General features: G+C 38.2%; 1 protein-coding gene across 1 annotated transcript in view; it reads right to left on the minus strand.

Annotated features, from left to right (window-relative positions):
* Positions 1-22,303, minus strand: part of LOC142143444 (cytochrome P450 2K1-like) — a 74,635-nt gene that overhangs the window by 46,553 nt on the left and 5,779 nt on the right. The window contains exons 2-4 of the mRNA XM_075201293.1: positions 6,501-6,688; positions 2,509-2,671; positions 643-792 (exon numbers count right to left, since the gene is read on the minus strand). Coding sequence (XP_075057394.1) covers positions 643-792; positions 2,509-2,671; positions 6,501-6,688 — 501 coding nt within the window. The remainder of the gene's footprint in view (positions 1-642; positions 793-2,508; positions 2,672-6,500; positions 6,689-22,303) is intronic.

Genomic DNA, 22,303 nt, shown 5'->3' on the forward strand with positions numbered 1-22,303 from the left:
ATTGGAGGCCAGTTGTTTTGATATGTAAATGTACCTAGCCTCACACGTCTCTTCAGACAAAAGTTATTTAAAGGAAGGAAAATAGTATATATATATATTGTGGCAGGAGCCCGCTACTGCAGAAGCACACGCGTACAACTTCTTCCTTTTTATGGTTCTTTATTGTCAGGATGGTAGTAATGTTTTGACACCGTATACTTGCACAGCAATTATGGAGACCCTCAACGCTTACTATACATAGTCCAGCTCTCTGTCCCGATCAGCCAGCTAGCCCAACGTTGATCTCTCTGAACAATAAAACAAGCAGGGTTTTATACCTGACACTCCTCCCACAGGCCTAGCTTGATGGACAGGTGACACACCCACCTTCTCTTTAAAAGGAAACGCCCATCCCTGCCTCTGTTTAGACTATCAGACCCACCCTGTCTGTTTGCTGAGAGGAAGCAGCTTTTAAAACTACACATATGTTTTTACCTGGTTTAATCTCCACCTAGGTACATAACTGTGCCAATGTTTTACTCTACTTCCCTGCTTTCTCTGCATATTGCCAGCTAAATGCCTCCTTTTGTTACAATATATATTAATCAATCATATATATCTTCCTCATTTACCCATCTTATTATGAAAAAAGCAATCACTCACCTTCGTAGGATCTAAATATCTGCATTAAACATTCACATTCATCATTGATCTTGTTTTCTATGCTTTTCTTCCCCATCCCATAATCTCGTAATGTTGAAAGAGCAAATCGTCTCATCACTTTCCAATTCTCACCATGAGCAAAGGCAACTCCTGAATAGAATGAATACACATCACTACGTTAAACTTATTTCTACTGAATTTTCAACTATATTTACTAAGATATGAATGTCACCAAAATTACAGTTATTCCTAAAACTAAATGTCACAATTTCCCCTCCACACCAACCCACCTCCAGGTCCTGCTCCCCTCTGTGGTGCCTGTAGTCAGAAGGGATCTGAATCCGTTCTGTGCTATGTGACTGTCTACACCACATGGCGTTCAAAGCCCAAAGATATCTTGCTCACGAGTTGACATTCTAAAGCTCCAAAGTTAAATTCTGCTCAGATGGAAACTCTGCTGTCCCTTTCCTCTCTGAGCAGAAGTGAAGCGCAGATTGGAGAACAGAGGAAGTAAAGGAGGCTGATGGACCTCCCTACAAACCTTGTGGCCCCCAAACATCTAGTTACACCCCCGAGCAGAAACGAACACCTACCAGCATGCATACCATGCATTACAGTAGCACTTAGCTATATTTGCCCTTGTGTTACCATAACTAAGCTTCTTTTAGAATGAAATACCACTTAGAGAAGTTTAAATATGTTGTACCCCATAACATTTGGTATTGAGCTATCCATTTTACACCGCTCCTGCAGATGCCTGTTACCCAGAGCAACCAAACTTAAAAATGATACATTTACAGACAGAGTTATGGCTTTCAAACTAATGATCAGTGATGAGTGTGTGCTTTGAATTATTAGATTTAATAGAAGTCACTTGTATGAAGTAGACATGTTTTTCAGGGGAATGTGTGTAGACCAGAGAAACATTTTCATGAGTGAAACTTACTTCATGACCCTCATTTACCTTACCAGGTTACCATTTGCCTGACTACCGTCTGGTACTCCACTCTGCCCTCTCTGCTCAGAGAGCAGAAGCTCTTTAAGGCCATCTTGAATGCACAAGAATGAATCTTCTGATGCCTTGCAGTGTCGATGATCAAGCAGCAGCATTAAGCTCCCTGCTGAACACAGACGCTGCACTATACTTATGCTCAGTGGAGAGGGAAACAGGACCTGGATCAACATGGATGGTAACTACACAGAGCCCCCTTAGCTACCAGGCATATACCAGCTGCTACTCTGGTAGAAATGTGTCATTTAAAACCACACCAAATGTGTTACCAAACCTAATCTTGCACAGCTATTATCTCTAGGATCATTGTACAACCATGTTATGTAAAGTGTCAGTATTATTGGATTTGTATATACAATGCTCTACTCTCCAGACGTTGATTTATAATTAGTGTTCATTTCTACTAGAACAAATCAATGTGTACAAATGCATCTTCATTTCAGTTTTTGGAGATCATTTGTGATCTACATGAGCTCAGCAGTAATTCTGGAAAATGTCAATTAGTAAAGTAAATCTTTACAACTGGTTAAGAGAGCTGTCCAAAGATCAGAGCAGTGATGACGATTTTTAATCAACAGTTGAACTTTTAGTAAAATATATATATATATATATATATATATATATATATATATATTCAGTCACATTTCCCTAGAATGTCAGTACCTATTATCTCATATAATATAATTGGTTTCATGTCAGTGGCATCTGTATGTTGCCACTCTTGAAATGCATGTAAGCAGGGACTGGAATTTTCCATTTATAGAACAAGCCTTATTTTACTTTGATGCACATTCAATGTTTGCATCCAACTCTGAACTTTATATTTTCTAATGACTTTCAATCAAAATAGTTACCATATCCCCGCGATGTTTCAGCAAACAGTGGTGAATCGGGCCTTTCAGAAAATTCCTCAGCATAGTTGATTAGAGCATCTTTTACAGTGTCGTAACCACACAGGATGACCATCTTTTCTAACCCTAACTGGACGCTGAATACAGAGCCGTACTTCTTCGATAACTATAAAACAGTAAATAAACCAATAAAAGATCAATTATGAACTATTTAAGCTATGAACTCTTGCACACATGAATTGCGTACTTTGTCGCAAGTCTTGGTTTCATGCAAGAGCAGAGCAAAAATACCTAAATGGATTTCCCTTCCTTAATACAGTCAGAGTATGTTAACCTTTATGATTCATTTGATTATTTTTCTCTTTTTATCATTTTAGCTTCTTTGGGGAGAAAGCTAGTCCCTTTCAATTTACTGCAGTTTTTCCCTTATTTTACACCATAGAAGGCTGACTTTATAGGACTTGGAAAGTCAAAGTCTGTTGATGCTAAGGATTTCATCTTTTTCAGCTGTTAAAGTAGCAAACTAAGGTAGGTCAATTTAGATACATTCAAAGCGAAGAGAATTGATTATGGGATTTTTGATATTTACATAAAATCCTCTTTTCCCTAATCCATGGGGCATACCAGACAGAATGGGGGTATAGATGTGATGTGAGGAGCTCTAGAACTTTAAATAAATCTTTAGTGGCAAGTTCTTCTCTATACTTCTAGTGGTCAATATCCTCTGTTTAATTAACAAAGCCCTCAAATGAGCCTAACTAGTGAGACAACCAATAGAATTAGTTAAAAAAGGTCTATTACACAACCAAGCATGAACAGGAAAAACAGAACAAAAGTAATGAAACAGGAAGGTCTTCCAGTGTCCCAATAGATTAGGAGAAATGGATTGTTTGCCAAAAATCCTAATTTCTCTCCCATCCTATGGGGCACACTGGAGTCACAATGGGGACATCTCAAAGCTGCCAATAAGGGAGGGAACTCTCCCTAATAGTGCATAGAATCTCGAGACCAAAGAGGCATCTCTAGATGCAAAATTGTCAAACCTATACGATTTGGAAAAACTCTGCACAGACGACCAGGTAGAAGTCCTGCACAGCTGTTCAGCAGAAACAACTAGTCGTGCAGCCCAGGATGTACCCACTAAGCAAGTTAAATAATCAGTCATGGACCCCAAAACAGGTTGGCCCACATTAGTGTAAGCTGGGTGGATCACAGACTTAATGTTTAGAGACAGGCCATCCTCTATTTTGTGCACCATAGAGAACAAGGAGATCATCCCAGTGGTGTATATATTTTGTCCGAAATAAAAATCTGCAAGGGGCGTGTTGAGTCCGGGCCCATCTACCGAGGTATCACCGGCCTTGGAGCTATTCTGACGGAAAACAGGAACCACAATTTCTCGGTTCGGGTGGAGCACTACTCAGTCTGCAAGAAGAGGCCCTCAAGTCTAAGATCCTGCAAGCTGTAGAGATCACCAGGAGGAAAGCTGTCTTTATGGACAAATGTTTTAAATCCAGACTGTAAGGGCTCAAAGGGTGGCTATTGCAACACCCTGTGCACAAGGTTAAGATCCAAAGGAACTACTGGATGGACATAACGAGGCTGTGCATGCAGCTTCTGACCTCAGGCAAGGATGCCAGATTTCTATGGAATAACAAGGACAAAGCTGACACTTGGACCTATAAAAAGATACTGATTCTAAAGCCCTGATAAAGAACAACCTATAAAAAGGAGCGATGACAAGACAGTCTAAAAAACAGATGTTGGGAACCCCTTCTGCCTTCAGTAAGAAATGTAAGCCTTCCATATTCTATTGTAGTTCCTTGTAGAGACTGGCTTCCAGGGGACCCTCAGTATGGTAAAACGCTGTCTGATAGATCCTTTGCTTTTAGGATAGCTGCCTCAATAGCTCCCCTGTTCAAGCTACACAACCAATTTTTGATGCCAGAACGGACCTTGAGAGAGAAAATCTGGATGCTGGTGAAGCTTACACAGAGAAGCATCCAGTATGCCGATGCGTTTGTGGAGGGTTTTGCTACCGACACGTCGACCTTGGGTGGAAATTCCCACTTGTGAGTGTTAGCACTAGGTAGAGAGTACATAGACTGAGGCCTGTGAAATACCTGACACCTTCAATCAGGATCTCCCCAGGCTTCATATAAAAGATTCTCCAATTGGAGAGAAAGTGGGAAGGTGAGCTCCACCTTCTTCTGATACTTGAAGGGTGATGTTGGTTGGGCCACAGGTTCCTCACCATCCTGAATGTTCAGGACTTGTTGGACTGCCCTGACTAGGGCCTCAATATGAAGAATCTTCCCATTGAGGGGAACTCTGGATCAGAAAGATCTGACACCTCACCTTCCTGAGTCAAAATTTCCATAGTAGAATCAGCAAAGGAACGTACACACTGAAGTTTTGTATTACACTAGAATCAGGAATTTTTTTTACTCTGCTCCCCCTGGAGGGAGGGCCCTGGAAGCATTGCCCTTTCCATTTATGCTCAAGTGAGAGAAGAAATTAAATATATTTAATAAATGCAATTGGAGAAACAGATTATAGTACAAGACACACTGCAGCTAAGTTATACAACAAAAGTCAGCCGTGCGCTCACAGAGTGTGTAGGACTAGTGTACCAAAGCAGCTATAAATACCGCACTCTAGGGTAGGGTATAAATGCTGTAAAATTCAAGGGCTACACAAGCATAACACATTGTCCTAATAGGATGTAATGATCCAGCCTTGTTACAAAAGGTGATGCACCCATGAAAAGGAATGCTATAAGTTAGCAAATGTTAATAAAAACAGCACAAAAACAACAAACAAACAATAACCCTTTAATCAATATAGCAACATTTAGGAGGAAGAGGATACAATGTAGGCCTAAAACATTTCAAGTCCTCCAGGCATTTAATCTAAACAGAGGATATTAGACACTAGGGGCCTGAGTCATTAAGGCAAAAAAGGAGTAAATGTTCTCCGGGACAAACCATGTTACAATGCAAGGGGTGCAAATTAGTTTATTATTTTGCACATAAGTTAAATACTGGCTGTTTTTTTCATCTAGCACACAAATACTTGCTAGCTTTATAATTACACTGAAATTTAAAGTTGATCTAGGGCATGTCCTACCCCAACTATAAATTTATCTCCCCCTCCAATGCAACATGGTTTTGCCCAGGTGCAAATGTTACTCCTTTTTTATGCTTTGCTCTCCTTAATGACTCAGGCCCTAGTGGTATAGAGGGGGAGAAACTTGCCATTAAATATTTAAAGTGCCATAGCTCCTCACACCACATCTATACTACCTTGTCACTCCAGTGTTCCCCCATAAGTATGTCAGAGAAATAAAAAAACAACCAAAAAAAATAAAAAACCACAGCACTCAGTAGTCCCTACATAGTTGCTTCAGTGTATTAGATGTGTAATGGTGTGTATTAAACACCGACCTCAGTTTGGAAAACATCTCCTCTGTTTACTTCTCAATTGCATAGTCAAACCTTAGCCACAAATACCCTTTAGGTCTACTCTAGCTAAATTCACAAAGGGTTCTTTACGAACATTTCATTTAGTGTCAAAACAAAAAAAAATGATTAGCTTATATCTATCTAGCTCATATTAGATAAAGTGTCTGATTGGTGTATTTTTGGAAAAATGTTGCACCTAGATAAAAAGTAAAGGAGTGTTATGTTGATCAGACAGTGGACATAACCATTAAATGTAAAGCAGATTTTCAATTAGAGAATATTGTTGGGGGTCAATTTCAGGTTTATTCAAAAGCCTGACATGGCAGCTCTTCCAAATCATGGGGAGACCAGAGCAGCACTGATGGTGATGTGCAGAGATCATGAGAATACAAATGATGTAACCCTAGTAGTTAGAGTGAATGGTGGGAATCCCTGCCCAAAGTACCCTTATTGAGGTGGGAGAAGATTTTGTAAATAAAGTAGGAACCCATTTAAAATATTTAGTGGTATTTAGTAGACATACTGTATTACCTTTATAAATGTAGAAGTAGGTTTTGCCATATCGATGATGTGCATATTTCCAATGAACGGTAAAGGCGTTGGCCCAGGGGGAAAATTCTTGCTATTGTCTTGTTTCCGGTTGTTAAAAATATTGGCCAAAAATAGAATGACAACAACAGACAGAAGGATCGTGACAGGGTCGATGGTAATCATGTTTTCTGTAAAATATAGAGTGGGAAGACAAAACAGTTATTTTTATAAGGAAACACATTATTCAAAATCAAAAGTATAAAACAAACCACAGTCAATGAAGATCTCACTCCTGTCCTGCTATGGTTCTGGCCATCAGAGTGAAACAGAGGGAGCTGCAAGACCCCATGCAGATGAGATAACACAAGAAAGTAGCTGGTTTATTGGTTTTCTACCTTATTCTACAGATTTTAACATCAATGTTACAGAAACACACTCTATGTAAAGCCTCATAGGGGAATGCTATGGGGTTCCAATGGTAATAAGTTTTAGGGCTAGATTTACTAAGCTGCGGGTTTGAAAAAGTGGGGATGTTGCCTATAGCAACCAATCAGATTCTAGCTATCATTTTGTAGAAGGTACTAAATAAATGAAAGCTAGAATCTGATTGGTTGCTATAGGCAACATCCCCACGTTTTCAAACCCACAGCTTAGTAAATCTAGCCCTTAGAGTCCACAGATCTTGTTAGATGTGTATGTTAGAATCCACCAGATGCTATATAATATAATGTATATTATACTGTACTGTGGCAAGACATTTGGCGAAAAGACATTCTATAGGTAAAGGTCCATTATGAATATAATTCATATCAAATCAAACTCTAAGGTAAGAGCTCAGTTTCATACTGGGTCTTGTTGAGGATTTGGGTAGAGGACATGCTTCCTATTTTTATTTAATAATTTTAGAACAGTGCAGCATTTGCTGCCTAAATGGAGTTATCTCCAAATCACTACACTATTCAGTTTTTGACTAACAGTTCCCTCTGCTCTGGGAATATATGCTGTCAATTCATTACTTTTAAAGTAAGTCAAGTCTTTCATTATATATTATTGTTAGAATCTGTCATTCAGTGACCTCATATTTTTCAATAATTTAACAGCAACCCATGGGTTAAACCAGTGGTTCCCAAACTTTTGCAGTTCGCAGCATCCTTAGAGTCTCCATAATTTTTTCAAGGCAGCCCTCCAAAATAATTACTGAGCAGTCCTGTTTTAGAAGTAGTTTTGTCAAAAAATGTATTAAGTATTTAGGTCAGGACAGAAATACTTATTTAGTTGTATGCAAAAATGCCTCCTCTACATCCAGACACACTGTCCCCTCTGCATCCAGTCACTCTGCCCCCTCTCACGTTGCCCCCTCTCTCTGCCCTCTGTCACGCTGTCCCCCTCCTCTGCCCTCTGTCACGCTGTCTCCTCCTCTGCCCTCTGTCACGCTCCCTCCTCTGCCCTCTGTCACGCTCACTCTGCCCTCTGTCACACTGTCCCCTCCTCTGCCCTCTGTCCCCCTCCTCTGCCCTTTGTCACACTGTCCCCCTCCTCTGGCCTCTGTCACACTGTCCCCCTCCTCTGCCGTCTGTCCCCCTCTTCTGCCCTCTGTCACACTGTCCCCCTCCTCTGCCCTCTGTCATGCTGCCCCCTCTCCTCTGTCACTCTGTCCCCTCTCCTCTGAACTCTGTCACGCTGTCCTCTCCTCTGGCCTCTGTCTCCCTCTTCTGGCCTCTGTCACGCTGTTCCCCTCCTCTGCCCTCTGTCCCCCTCCTTTCCATCTGTCACGCTGCCCTCTCCTCTGGCCTCTGTCACCCTTTCCCTTCTCCTCTGCCATGCTCCCTCTTACTCTGTCCCCTCTGCCGCAGAAAAGCCAGAAAAAAACAAAACAAAACATAAACTCACCAATCTGTGCGGCGCTGGAACCCAGTATTCTCCCTCTCTCTCATGCAGCTTGTCACTATAGTGACCAATCCGCATGGTGCAAAGACCCAGCATTCTCCCTCTCTCTCACGCAGCTTGTCACTATAGTGACCAATCCGAATGGCGCCGAGACCCAGCATTCTCCCTCTCTCTCACACAGCTTGTCACTATAGTGACCAATCCGTATGGCGCCGAGACCCAGCATTCTCCCTTTCTCTCACGCAGCTTGTCACTATAGTGACCAATCTGCATGGCGCCGAGACCCAGCATTTTCCCTCTCTCTCACGCAGCTTGTCGCGGCGCACACTTTGGGAACCGCTGGGTTAAACTGTGGTATTGCAATTAAATGGGTTTTTGTAATGTTTGTGTGAGCTGGGGTCTCACCAGCTCTGAAATGTCTTTAGCAAGGATGTCAAACATTGAATGTTCCCCAGTAAGAGGCTGCCCATCTTTTCTTCTCACACATGTATCTTAGTAGTAGTTAAGGACAGTAGAAGAGGAAAAAGCTTTTGGGACAGAAGATCTTACATGGTGCTGAGTGTTAGGATGATATAGTGGCCTCCTTGCTACAGCCTTGGTCCAGGACAGAAGATGAAGTGTGAAGTAAAGGATTCCATTTAAAAAATTTAGACACTATCAGCCTTATAAACAGAACCCCCCCCCCCCCCAATCCCTGCAGTGCTTTTCTACAAACTAGTGTTCACCACATTGCACATCTTGTGCCACAGTAATTTACAGTACATACACACTTACTGCACATCAACAATTACATTTTCTTAAATCAAAAAGGAGAACCTAACAAGCAACAATTCCAGTCAAATTAAAAAGTAGTTAAATGTTCATTTGTTTGATGTATTCTTTATTTTAAGGTCTCTATAAAAACAATGCTTTTAATGTAACTAATAAAACTCAAGTGTGGTTGGATCACTTGGAAATAACTTCTTGCCTAAATTTATTTCAATTAGTGGTGCAGTGCAAATGTACTGATTTTTGTATTAGAAACGTATTGATTTCTAAAACAGAGGTATATGTTGGAGGAAATGTGCTTTTGGAAGAAAGAAAATCCCATGCTAATAAGGCCTCTTCATTTGTGAGTGACCAAGACCTCATTTAGCCTGAATGCACAGCAGGGGGTGGGAGATCATTGCCTTTCTATCCTGTGTAGCTTTTCATTCTGTGTGTCTTAGAACATGTCTGACTAATGGAACAAGTAGTGACTTGGGAACTCACAGATTGATCTAAATTTTGTTAAGTGCAAAATTGTGTTATCTTGAAGTCTAGAGAATATAACATCCTGAGGGTAAACATCGTATGTAATATCTCAGACTTTGTGGTGCCAGCTAGGATCAGGGAGCTGGATTACCTCCTGGCAACGTGTCAGAAACCGTTTTAAAAAAAGCTCTAGTTGACCATGTTTTGTATTATATCATCTGAGCTTCTTAAGACCATTAGTCCCACTAACTAATGCGTAACTGTCTTATGAGGACTTCTTGAGCATATAAATATCCCTGCTTTAAGATCCTGCTTTTGATGCCTACTTACCTGCTGTAATTCTTGTCACCTACAGATAAGACCGTTTTAATAAGTTATCCTGCTGTTCTAAGGTTGGGACCCGTGGTCCAATAACATTCTGCCCACTACCCTGCAGCTCAGTATGATAGGCCAGGGAGAACCATCCACAGCAACCCTGGTCTGAGGGAAGAGGTCAAGGGTACCAGCCCAGGTGCCCAGCAAGGGGTACACTAGCAGCGACAGTTACCGAAATTAAGTGGTTGTAGGTGCTGGTGAAGAAGCCTAGCAGTGGCAGAGTCCTTACTACTATGATTTAAGAAGCGTGCTTCTGGAGTAAAGAAAGGGGACGGTGACAAGGTAAGCCCAGCCAATACCCAGCAACACAACAGGGTAACATAAGGTCCATCATGTCACAACAAGTATCACTAATATATGTGAAAATTTCTCAGTGTTGGACTGGAGCATGGAGGGCCCACCAGAGGGCGTGTGCCCAGCCACCATAGAGCGTGACTATACAGGGCATGGTCAGCCAACAGAAGATATAGCTAGTGCATTATGTAGTATTTAAGAATTGGTTGTATATAAAGAATGCACAGTCTGGGCCCCATTCAGAACCAGGACTCCAAATAAGGACTCTCACCAGAATAAGAACAATTGGCAGACTGCTGCTCTCCTACCAGTTTTTGCAGCTTTCACTACCTACTGCTGCTAGTGTCAAACTCAGTCTCTGCTTGCCTGGACCCTGTTTTTAAACCATGATGGTTACACGATATATGGAAAAAACAGCAATAAGTAAAAGCTTTAGGCAGCCCCAACCAGCCTGGACAGTAATCAATAGAACACTTTTTTAATAATTAGGCCACCCTCTCTGCAACCAACCATAACATTAAATTAACAGTATTAAATGTTATAAATAAATAGATAAACAGTGTTTACCCCTAAATAGTCCCAATATTTAGTAGTATTCACTTTTAATAGACCTACCCCCCTCATTGTGCCCCGATATCAAATTAATAGTATTTAATAAATAAACCCATTTACCTTCCTAAACAGCTATACAATAATTAGAATTAGGATTCCATAAATCCTTATACCTAAACTAAGCTCCACATTCAATTAGCCCCCAATCCACCCCATTATTAAAAACTCCCATTACCCACTTTAAATAAATAGCCTCCAGCATCACCCCATTAATAAATTAATATATTTTACCCACTATTAAAATAGCCCATGCCCTCAACTACATTACATTAAAATCATCCCTCACGACTACATAACATCCATTATATTAGCCCATGGGACGAGTGCTATGGAAGATATTTATTTATTTTTAAAACCAATTGTATTAAGGTTTCTCCAAGTTTATAATTAGCCATTATAGAAATCCTAACAAACATTTACATACTATTAAACTTATGTATCCCAGTAGTAAAAAAGTATATTACTTTAACAGATAGTTACCCAGAGATTGAGTGGTAGAGGAAAGTAGTTATGGGTCTGGTTAACAGAGTTAATGAAAAGCTGTAAATTAATTATCTGTATAAACAGACAGCAAATGCAGAAAACCTGTGTATACTTAACCATCTGTTTTTTGTATGCCGTTGATTCTGAGTGTAGGTATGAAAGCACCTATTTGAAGATAAAGTAAGCACATTTCTGATTGAACCTAAAAGCCTGTGTGCCTGAAAAGCTTTAATATGAAATATATTCAAGCAAATACAGTATCACATGAACGCTGTTTTATCCCTTTTCTTTGTATTGTGTCAGCGGAACCCGTTACAGATGGAATGGGAACCCTGTGGTCTTCTAGATTAGCGGCGCCTGGCCAGTGGTCCGGTGTCTACTGAGCTCCCCAGTGTTCACCAAGAAACACCGCTACATGAAAAAACAGTCGGTATTTAACTTATGTGCAAAACAGAATGCTAATTTGCACCCCTTGCATTGTAACATGGTTTTGTCCAGGAGACTGAAATAAGAAGTTTTTTAAGTTAAGATCCTTAATGATCAGGCCCATAGCTCTTAAACCTAGGATCAAGCGCAGTTGCCAAAATGTAGTGATCCAATTTCAATTTTGTTAACTCTTGGATCCTGGCAAAGCGAAAGGGGTACTTGCTCTTTAAATCCGACATACGTAGTGTAATTGCTTTGTTTCATCCCTCTCCTTCAGTTTCTCAAGCTGCTTTTCCAAAAGTCTAATTAAAGGAATCACTTGGCTCAAGCTAGCCGTGTCTGAACTCACTTCACAGGTGACTACTTCAAATGGTTTCAGCACCATGCACAACAAGGAAAGTATTCTCCACTGCACTTGAGTAAAATACATTCCCCCACCTTTCCCATGGCTTGTGGAGTAAGCATGGATGGCTTTTCGCTGTTCCTCCATCCTCAGAAGCATATATAGGGTGGAATTCCACCTTGTTACCACCTCTTGCTTCAGTTGGTGGCAGGGCAAATTAAATTGTTCTCGTAGCTGCAATCCCAGAGACAGCATCTCCTGCATGTCCCTGTCATCTTTCAAAAAGCTCTGCACCAGCAAGTTGATTGTGTGAGCAAAACACGGAATGTGATGAAATTCACCCAGCTGTAATGCTCTCACAATATTAGTGGTATAAGCCATGTTGCAATGATATCCCTTAGTTTTTGTAACAGATTGTCAGTCGTATGCCTCTTACTAAAGCTGTTGATACACAGAGTAGCCTGCCTCTGAAAAATGTGACGTAGTTGGGTACATGCTGCTACGGTTCCTGCTGGTGAAGGCGATTCACCAACCCAGAGGGCTGTCTCAGTCATATAATCTTTAGTTTGTCCAGTTCCGCTTGTCCCCATATCTGCATCTATCAGCACATGGTGTTTATATGGACTCTTTCTAATCTGTCTGTACAAAATTGGAAATAATTTACTACACTATGTTGATTTCTTTTGAGTTTTAGTGAGAAATGAATTGTACTATCGGTGTTTACCATAGAGAAGGAAACTGCCTCTAACTCTGATGTGCTTAAAGATTGGCTCCTAATGTATGTACACCATTTATGTTTTATATATTCTGTTTAATGAGGAGAGGGAGAACCATCTTCTAGTGTGCACATACTAGGAAGCAGATCATTATAGCGCTGATAATCTCATGCTTTTTTTGTATACTGATTGTTTTACAGTCAATGCACTAGACCACTGAGCTATTATACTCCATGGTTGTTTTTATATATAGAAAAAAAACATGAAATGTTGTTGCATGTTGGATACCTTTCTTCTGTGCATGCGCCATTGAAAGTTTGGGCATGCACAGTAAAGAACATTCCATAGTGAACCTCAGACCACAAGCACCATGGATGCGAGTGTAGAGAGCTGCTCAGATCTTCATGAAGCACAGAACAAACTATAAACAGGAAGTACATTTTATCCTTTCATTTTTTTGTTTAAAACATATTATAATACAAAAAATTAGATTTAGAACTATGTAATCCAAGTAAAAGTTGACTTAAAATAGTATAATAAGAGGCTGCATGATTAGCATGCGTTTAAAAATTAAGTGTGGGCACCGGCCACTTTTAGTGTTTTGGGTTTTGGGTTCTGATTAGCTTGAGGTTTTGGGTTCTGATTTGTTTTGCCAAAACATCCGACGAAAGGTTTTGGTTCTGATTTATTTTTAAAAAAGCATAAAAAGTGCTAAAAACCAGTTTTGTGTTTTTTTTTTCACTCCTACGCTATTATTAACCTCAATAACATTCAATAACAATCATTTCCACTAATTTCCAGTCTATTCTGAACACCTCACAATATTGTTTTTAGGCCAAAAGGTTGCACCGAGGTAACTTGAGCACATAATGCCAAAAAAAGAGGTACGAGATGGAATTGTTCTGGGCCCTCCCTCCCACCCCTCGCGGGATTCGACGCGAGACTTGGACGACAGAGCCTCGTTTTCAATTTTTTGCCTGCCGGAAATATCCGAACAGTGCTCGTATCCCGTTCGGATCCGCACTGTTCGGGTGGGCTCGGATTAGCGGAATCCAAACCCGCTCATCTCTATTAAAAATAATCACGAATTCAGTATTTATAGTTTTAATATACAAATTTTATATGTAAACATGATAGTATGCCTATAAGACAGTATATATTTATAGTATTTGTTGCAAGAAATATAATAAATATTTTTATATTGGTAGAATCTTGAGAGCACCCCCCAGGAGTCCTTGTACACAGTTTTTGGACCAAAATTTGAGAGCAGTGAATATGAAGTTTTGTTCAGTAAAGTAAAAAAAACAAACCCTCACACAATCAGGTTAGAGTCTGCATTCCACATGCATCAGCAAACTGAATCACACCAGTCCAGAGCTTTAGTCCAGTGCTTTGAAATAATCTTAGCTAGTTTGGTTTACTAGTATTAAAACCCTTGCTTGTGCTGCTTATAAATAATACACAGAAGCATTCTCTCTAAAGTGTAGAACCTAATGTCCCACACACATAGAAAACAACAGAACTTACTGATTATCACTTGCAGTACCTCCCAGGAGTCACCTGACATACTCCCCAGGTATTGAGAAATTGAATGAACTACCAAGCAGCCTTTTAGCAGCACACCAGCAACTCCTGATTACAAGCAGAGTGTCTGGCATAGTGCAAGCCCTGGAATGGTATAGATGAATGAAGCTCACCATTTTCTCTCCATTCATACCACAGGGACCCTTATACGGGCTTTTCCTACAGCTGAACACAATCTTTGGGAAGTTTATCCCAAACAGAACAGTACATACATAAACTATGTTTTATTTAAGGTAAGAAATATATCTATGGTAATATTAATAATTAGTATATTTTTAAAATAGTTCCAGCATATAGAAAGAAGCTAGGTGGGATGCCACTTAATACATAATGAGTAGTATATTGCATACAAATTGAACACACATTTAATTAATTAATTTTCAACCTTGTATTGAAATCTCAGACACCACTCCCCACTTCCAAAAGTAAAGGAAATATAATCTCACTATTGTTCAATTGAATCCATTGTTTTGTGATTACAATGTAATTGTACTGTAAAGTGCTCTATTATGATAAACTTACTGTTTAGCACTTAACATAGCTTTAAAATATACCATGTATTATCAATTGAAACAAAAGCAATGACTAATTCTTTTTTTCAGCCTCAGTATTTGATTAAACTAACCATAAGGTATTGAAATTCTAAACAAATTACCATGTATAACCATCTGTACCCTTATTTTTAATTGCCATACAATGACTGTATTTTGGAATTACTATATCATTTGTTTGTACCCCAATGACATACTTTAAACTTTTGTTTTGTAATTGTTTTGTTAAAATTATCGTTCATTACTGAAAATATATTGTGTTTTTGTTTATTTTCTTTTATATGTAGATATGTCTTCCTACTCCAGTAGTGGGGAGGAGGGTTTGGACTCCATCCAGGAAGCGACTGTTATCCAAGAAAGTAGTTCACAAAAAGGACAAAAAAAAAAAGATCACATTGTTTCTCAAATATTGAAAATGAGGTACTAGTAGATGGAGTATTAAGACATTTCGCTCTCTTATATGGATGACATACTGGATATAGTTATAAAATCAAAGCAAAGGAGGCAATATGGAGGGAAATTGCAGATGAGGTGACATCAAATTTATGGAACTATTTTCTGAATGAAAGAAAATTGTAAAGAGAAAGTTGTCACTATCATTCCACGGGAACTGGTGGTAGACCCTAACTGAACTATGAGATGGTGGGTTGGTGAACAAAATTAAGAGACCATATCTCTCCTGTCGCAATAAAACATATTTGTATAATTTTCTAATGTTTTTTGTTGCTTAAAGCTTTATACAAAAACAATAATGTGCCAGTATTTGAATTTCTTTGTTTATTCAATCTATAACAATTTTATTAGTAATTATTTTAATGTTATTTTGTTTATTTGAAAACAAGTTTCTTAAAATGAATGTGTCCCTTGTACCATCCAATAGAATTTCACCTTTACCTTTTCAGAACAGTTTTTTTGTGTTTAATATTTATTATTAGATATACTGATTATCAAATTATTGTTTTAGCCTATAAAACATTGTAAAATAAAAAATGGAATTGATTGCATTATACTTAGATTTTTTTAATTTTTGGTTACCTGGATTTAAATCACTGATTTTTTGGGGATAATTTAATTTTGCTTTACTTTTTTATGACATTTTCTATGAAAAATTGTTGTAACCAACATAAAGTAAAAGCAACACTTTTAATTGGATATTGAAAAAACATCAAAAGAGGTCTGGACTATATGGACTGTATGAAATATTGAATTCATGATATATGTGTTTAGTGTAAGCTATTTATACATCTCTTCATGATCAACACTAATGGTTGTCCACATGTTTATATATATATATCTATATATCTATATATATATATATATATATATATATATATATATATATATATATTAGTATATTGAAATGTGGTGTAGGTGGTCACTTTTTTTACGCTCCCAAGGCTGTCATTCTAATAAGGAGTGCTCCCAGCTTTACATACATATATTTTTTATGTAAAAAGGGGGTATGGGTAGCTAATAGTCTGGCAAGTTTGTTGATTACCATTTAGCAACATTATTTATGACTATTAACATCAACCAACTCCTCACAATGATAGTTATGGTAACAACATAAGAAATATAATTCATTTTCCCCCAAATTCCCAGAAACAATATTCATATAATAAATTTATGCTGAGAAAGACTACACACAAGATGTAGATTCAATTAAAATGTTTGTATTCTAATTAACATTCTAATTGTAAATGTAAAACGCATATATATTCTAAAACGGCAAACAGAGTATATTATACAAACAGCAAGTTTCAATTACTCTATTAGTATAAATAGTATAGCATAGATGTTCACACAATAAATTACATTCAATGCCTGTTTAATAAACATATAAGTTAGTGTGTGTGTGTGTGTGTGTGTGTGTGCGTGTGCGTGAACTATTGTAGTAAGGGTTTGTGAATATGATTGTATTGTGTGGTGGGAGGTTGTAGAATCAAACAGCACCTGTTGCGAAGGGTTTGTGATGTGCTCTGGTATTGTGTGTGTGTGTATTGGGGGGTGGAGAGCGGGGCACTGTGCTCCATTTTAAACATTGAATACAACACACCTTCCAGTCTTCTGCATACATTTCACAGCAATATAAGCCTCAAATACAATGTATATCCCATACCACTCACATTCTTTATACCATTTATTCTATATTATTTCATTTCACTTATGTCAAAGTACTTAATGTATAGTGTAAACTTCATCATGCATTAAAATAGTCATTACATACTATCCAAATTCTATATTCTATTCTCCAGGACTTACAGTTTCATTTTTGCCATCTTGCATTTGTAAACCAAAGACAAACAACATTCCATTCAAAGACCATAATCCTGTTTCACTGTGTCCCATAGATTGAATGTATAGTCCCACAATTGTACAACATTGCAGGAGTTGACAAAAGCATGGCACATTGTCCACCATCTTAACAATATATCAAGCTATACTGTTCAATTATAATACAAAATGTATACAATTCCTATTTATGCAACACAATCTACACACAGTTACATATTAATCATACAATCTCCATTATCAAATCACATTGATCTCCGGAATGTCTGTGAGACACTTCGTGGCTAATTGAACTCCCCCCAAGGGTTACATGTCCCGCCAAAAAGTAAACATTTACATTTTACATCAAGGACACAGCATTCACCATGCCAGGAGAAAGTTGATAGGTTGGACAAAAAGTATTTACATTGCCTTTATGTAGAGAAACACGCGTTGGCTTTTTGCTTTGCTGTCTGTCAGGCTCATATATTTAGTACTAGAGCTAATGAATTCATGCAAATCCTTATTATGAAATAGAATCTACCAGGAGGGTTAGTCTAATTCATGTACGTAACACAGAGAGAGAATTTGGACCTCAACGAATAATAGTCGCTTAGGCTATCACTATATACACTGGCTATCTGCAGTGATTAAGTATTATACTGGAATATGATTACTATCCTCCTGGTAATATCTTTAGGATTTAATAGCAGATTACTGTATATCATTACTCTTCCTCTTAGGTAATCAGACAGGTAGATTATTGTACAGAGTTTAGATTTGAGAGAGTAATTATGTTACTTAGCAGACAGGAAGTCATTTTAATGTAATTTTTGTAAATACACTGGAATTGATGACAATATGGACCTTAGTGAGTTAGAATCACCTAGGAAATCAGTATATAAACATGGTGTCTGCTATGAACAAGTATTGCATTTAAATATAATTAACAATATAATCAACATCCACGTCAGTATATTTTAATGTGTTAATAATAAAAATGTAACTATTTTAACAACTTTAGACAACCTAGAGTGCCCCTACTAAAACATAGACCTTCCTATTTGTTTCTAAGTACTATATATACTTATGTCAGATATTGTGCATTTTAAAAGTAATTACATTGTCCACAATAATGAACTACACTTGTTTAATGTATGTTTTAGCTTGAATCATAAAAATATATATGTTATGGTAATTACATGATTAACCATTTTGAAAATATTGTCACTTTATCTATTCCAAAGAAACAATCGAACATTCTCATGCAACTGTTGTTGGCCTTCCTCTGAAAGTCCACTATTAGTGACAACAGCAGGGGAAAAAAATATGTGTATAAGGCTGGGTACACACTACAGAAAATTTCTCCCAATGCAATATCATTAACAATTTTACCAACGACTGAAGTCCCGATCAGCATGTCGATTCATGCGTACACAATATAGACATTTAATACGATTTCTACATGTTTTACCATTGAAGTTCTGATTTTCCTCTGCCATAACATCTTCTCAAAAGATCGTGAATCTGTACACAAGTTGCTCCTGCTTGTCACCCAACTCATCCAGAAGGAGGACACCCATTTAAGGATACCAATATCTGTAGAGCAGAGACTGGTTGCTACCTTATGATTTTTGGCCACAGGAAGGACACTGGCTGATCTCAAGTACAGCAGAGCAATTTCACCACAAGCTCTGGAATTGATAATACCTGAGATCTGTGAGGCTATAGTACAAGTTCTCCAGGGACAAAATAAGGAGGTTTATGAAAGGAATAGTCTGATTATTTTTATTAAAATATAAACTGAACATTCCAACATATTAAAAACAAAACAAACAAAACATATGTATTTTACAAGCAGTAAGCACTTCTACTGTATGTCAGCATATAGTAGAAGAGTAAAAGTGCTGATTTGGGCCTATAGGCAGGAGAGGCAGGGCCATCTTTTCCATTGGGCACGATGGGCAGGTACCCGGGGGCCCCACTGGCAAGGTGGCCCCATAGGCAGGGCTCTTAATTAGAATAAATAATCCTGCAAAAGAAAAAACCTGCAAAAAAACCTTCAACGGTCACTGAGCAAGTACATCTATCTATCTCTATCTCTATCTCTATATATCTATATCTGTATCGCTCTCTATATATACATATATGTATATGTAGGGGCCCCGGTGCACTGCTTTGCCCAGGGGCCCATAATGTTGTTAAAATGGCCCTGAGAAGAGGTATGAAACCCATCTCTGAACATCAGAGATGGGTCATATCATACAAAGCCAAGCTTCTCTTCTGCCTGTTAGAATACTCATTTGACTTTGTTTTCCACAAGCAGGAATGGGATCTGTAGGCCTCAATGAAATCTTTCACAAGCTCCACAGTTTTGTCAGATGGCACCTTAAATGTTTTCCTAAAAATAAATAAAACATGTCTTGTAATATTTACATGAACATCAAAAACATCTACACAAACTCACTACATAAAGTACTTACTTTTACACATCGGACCTGCGGTTCCCCTAGCCGGGGCCTAGCAAACTTACCTGGTCCCCGTCACTGTCCTCCTTGGCGGTGAATCTGCAATCCTCAGCATGTGGTCGCCATCTTGGATTTGGGTTTGCGGATCCGATTGTTATTATAATCTCGGGCTCCTATTCATTGGGCTGCCTATTATCTGAGTGGAATTTTTAAGACACCCACTCCATTTTCCCAGTGCCTGATCTTCAAATCATTTCTTAGTAAGTACTTTGACCTGACTCCCTGCGTTTCCTAACGCTTCACCTGTACGCAGCCTATTCAGAATTCAGTTCCATTGTCCGCAGTGGATACTTGCCTGTCCGCAGACTATCCAGCATTCAGTTTCATTGTCTGCAGTGGTCAATACCAGCCCTCAGGCTATTCAGTAAGCTGCTCAATTGTCTACTAAGGCCATCACTCATCTCTCAGATGATCTTACTTCCATCTGCTTCTATTGACCTGCTCTTCATATATCTGGATTCTTCCTATGGGTCTTGCATGGCACTCTCCCAGGGGGGCGCGACCTGCGGAGCAGAGGTCGCAAAGTCCATACCTCCTTGCTGGGGTCCCTGGCAAAGACCATTTGCTCCGCTAGACTCCGTGCCTCTGGGTAGAGTAAAGCTAAATTCGACAGATCCCTTAGGTCTGCCGGATTTGCCTTCATGACAGTTTGTGACACTTTCTATAAAAACGATGAAATTAGGTCCAAATTCGTTATATGAATTATCACCCACAATGCTCCACTCTGCAGCTAGAGCTGCCATGGTTCATACCAACTGTGAACGCCCATGTCTTCGTCTATAAAATTATAGAGGAGCCAGTCTGTCACCAGCAGTACATTAGAACATGGCTGATGAACAGCGAAAAGTGAAAGCAGGTGAAAGCGAAAAGTGATTGAGGAGTGGAGGGTGGTGGAGAAGAAAGGAAGCAATTGGAGGGGGTGAAAAGAGCTAAGCCAATGAGTCCAAGGGATATAGAGATGATGGTGAGAGTGCTGAACCAGCATGACTAGAACTGTCACAAGAAGAAATACCAAAAAGTCAATCCCAGAAAGGAACTAATTACAGGTACTCCTCACTTAACAACCTACCCATTTAATGACCACTCGGAGTTACGACCAGGTTCTCCCTGGGTCCCCATTGTTATAATTGCTGCTGTTTGTAGAGCTTTACTGTACACATGTTTATTTTCTGTTATGCAGTGTTATGTAATGTAAAGCAAACTAACAAAATACAGTTTTCTTTAGTCTATTTCTTCATTCAGAATCAATAAAAATGATTACAATACATGTAGGTGCATATAACAGTACTGTACTCACTTAGCAACCAATTCGCTTAACGACCTAGTCGTAGGAACGGAACTCGGTCGTTAAGTGAGGAGTACCTGTATGGTGACGTCATAAACATGTTATGCAAAAACTCAGGAAAAAGAAAAAGAAATTCCAGATTCAGAAAAGCTGGTCAGATCTAAAGAAAAAGGAGCAAAAAAAGTTGAAGAAAATCCGAACAAACATAAAAAAAAGAAGTATTAAAAGTGGCTATTAAAAATTTGTAAAACTAGTTAGTAAATGGTGTTAGTAATTAATGATAACAATAACAATTAAAATGATTTGTAAAACGTTGTCATATATTTACATAAAGAAAAATAGGCAATGAAGTGTGTTGCCGTGCAGCACAAAAAAAATTAAAGATGCTGTAGCGACTATAAAAGAAGAAATCACTGACATAGGAATTGGGGGGGGAAGAGAAACTGAAAGAATGTAATTAAACTTCATTAAAAAGATAAAAAAAAGGTCAGGTGTTATATTAAAAAATGGGACATCAGCACAAAGTGATTTAAAGCAGTGTCCAAGCAACTGGTAGTATCCCACTGTAAAAAAATAATGTACTATTCTATTTCACCGTTAAACATAATTAAATTAATTTCCCTTTCTTCATACCATCATCCTTTCTGACAAAACTTCAGAAGGAGAGAAGGAGAACACAACCACCAATATTTCTATAACTTCCGGTGATGAAAAGGGTATGGTTATTTAAGATGAAAAAGCTGAACAAATATTTTAAAGAATTAAGGACTAACATCAAGAAGAAGAAGTTCCACAAACTGGAGAAAAAATTTCTGGACTTGTTTCACATGTATGAAAAATTTATGTTTGAAGCCTGTAGCCAGATAAAGATTTAAAATAATAGTAATTATAACAGAAGTTTGAAATATTTTATTTCGTAGATTAAGATATTCTGCAATGTAAGGATTTTCTTTTTTTTACATCCAGTCTAAAAAATGAGGATGATGCTTACGAATAAATGATCCTATAAACAACTTTCTGGTTTATTTGTTGAATTTGGTAGATAGGTGGGCATGAAATTTTATATATATATATATATATATATATATATATATATATATATATATATAGTTATTGTAATATATATATATATATATATATATATATATATATATATATATATTTGTACTCTGCCATTATATTCAAAACATTAAATACACAGCGGTATAGGCATAA

This window comes from Mixophyes fleayi, chromosome 3, assembly GCF_038048845.1.
Source record: "Mixophyes fleayi isolate aMixFle1 chromosome 3, aMixFle1.hap1, whole genome shotgun sequence".
NCBI lineage: Eukaryota > Metazoa > Chordata > Amphibia > Anura > Limnodynastidae > Mixophyes > Mixophyes fleayi.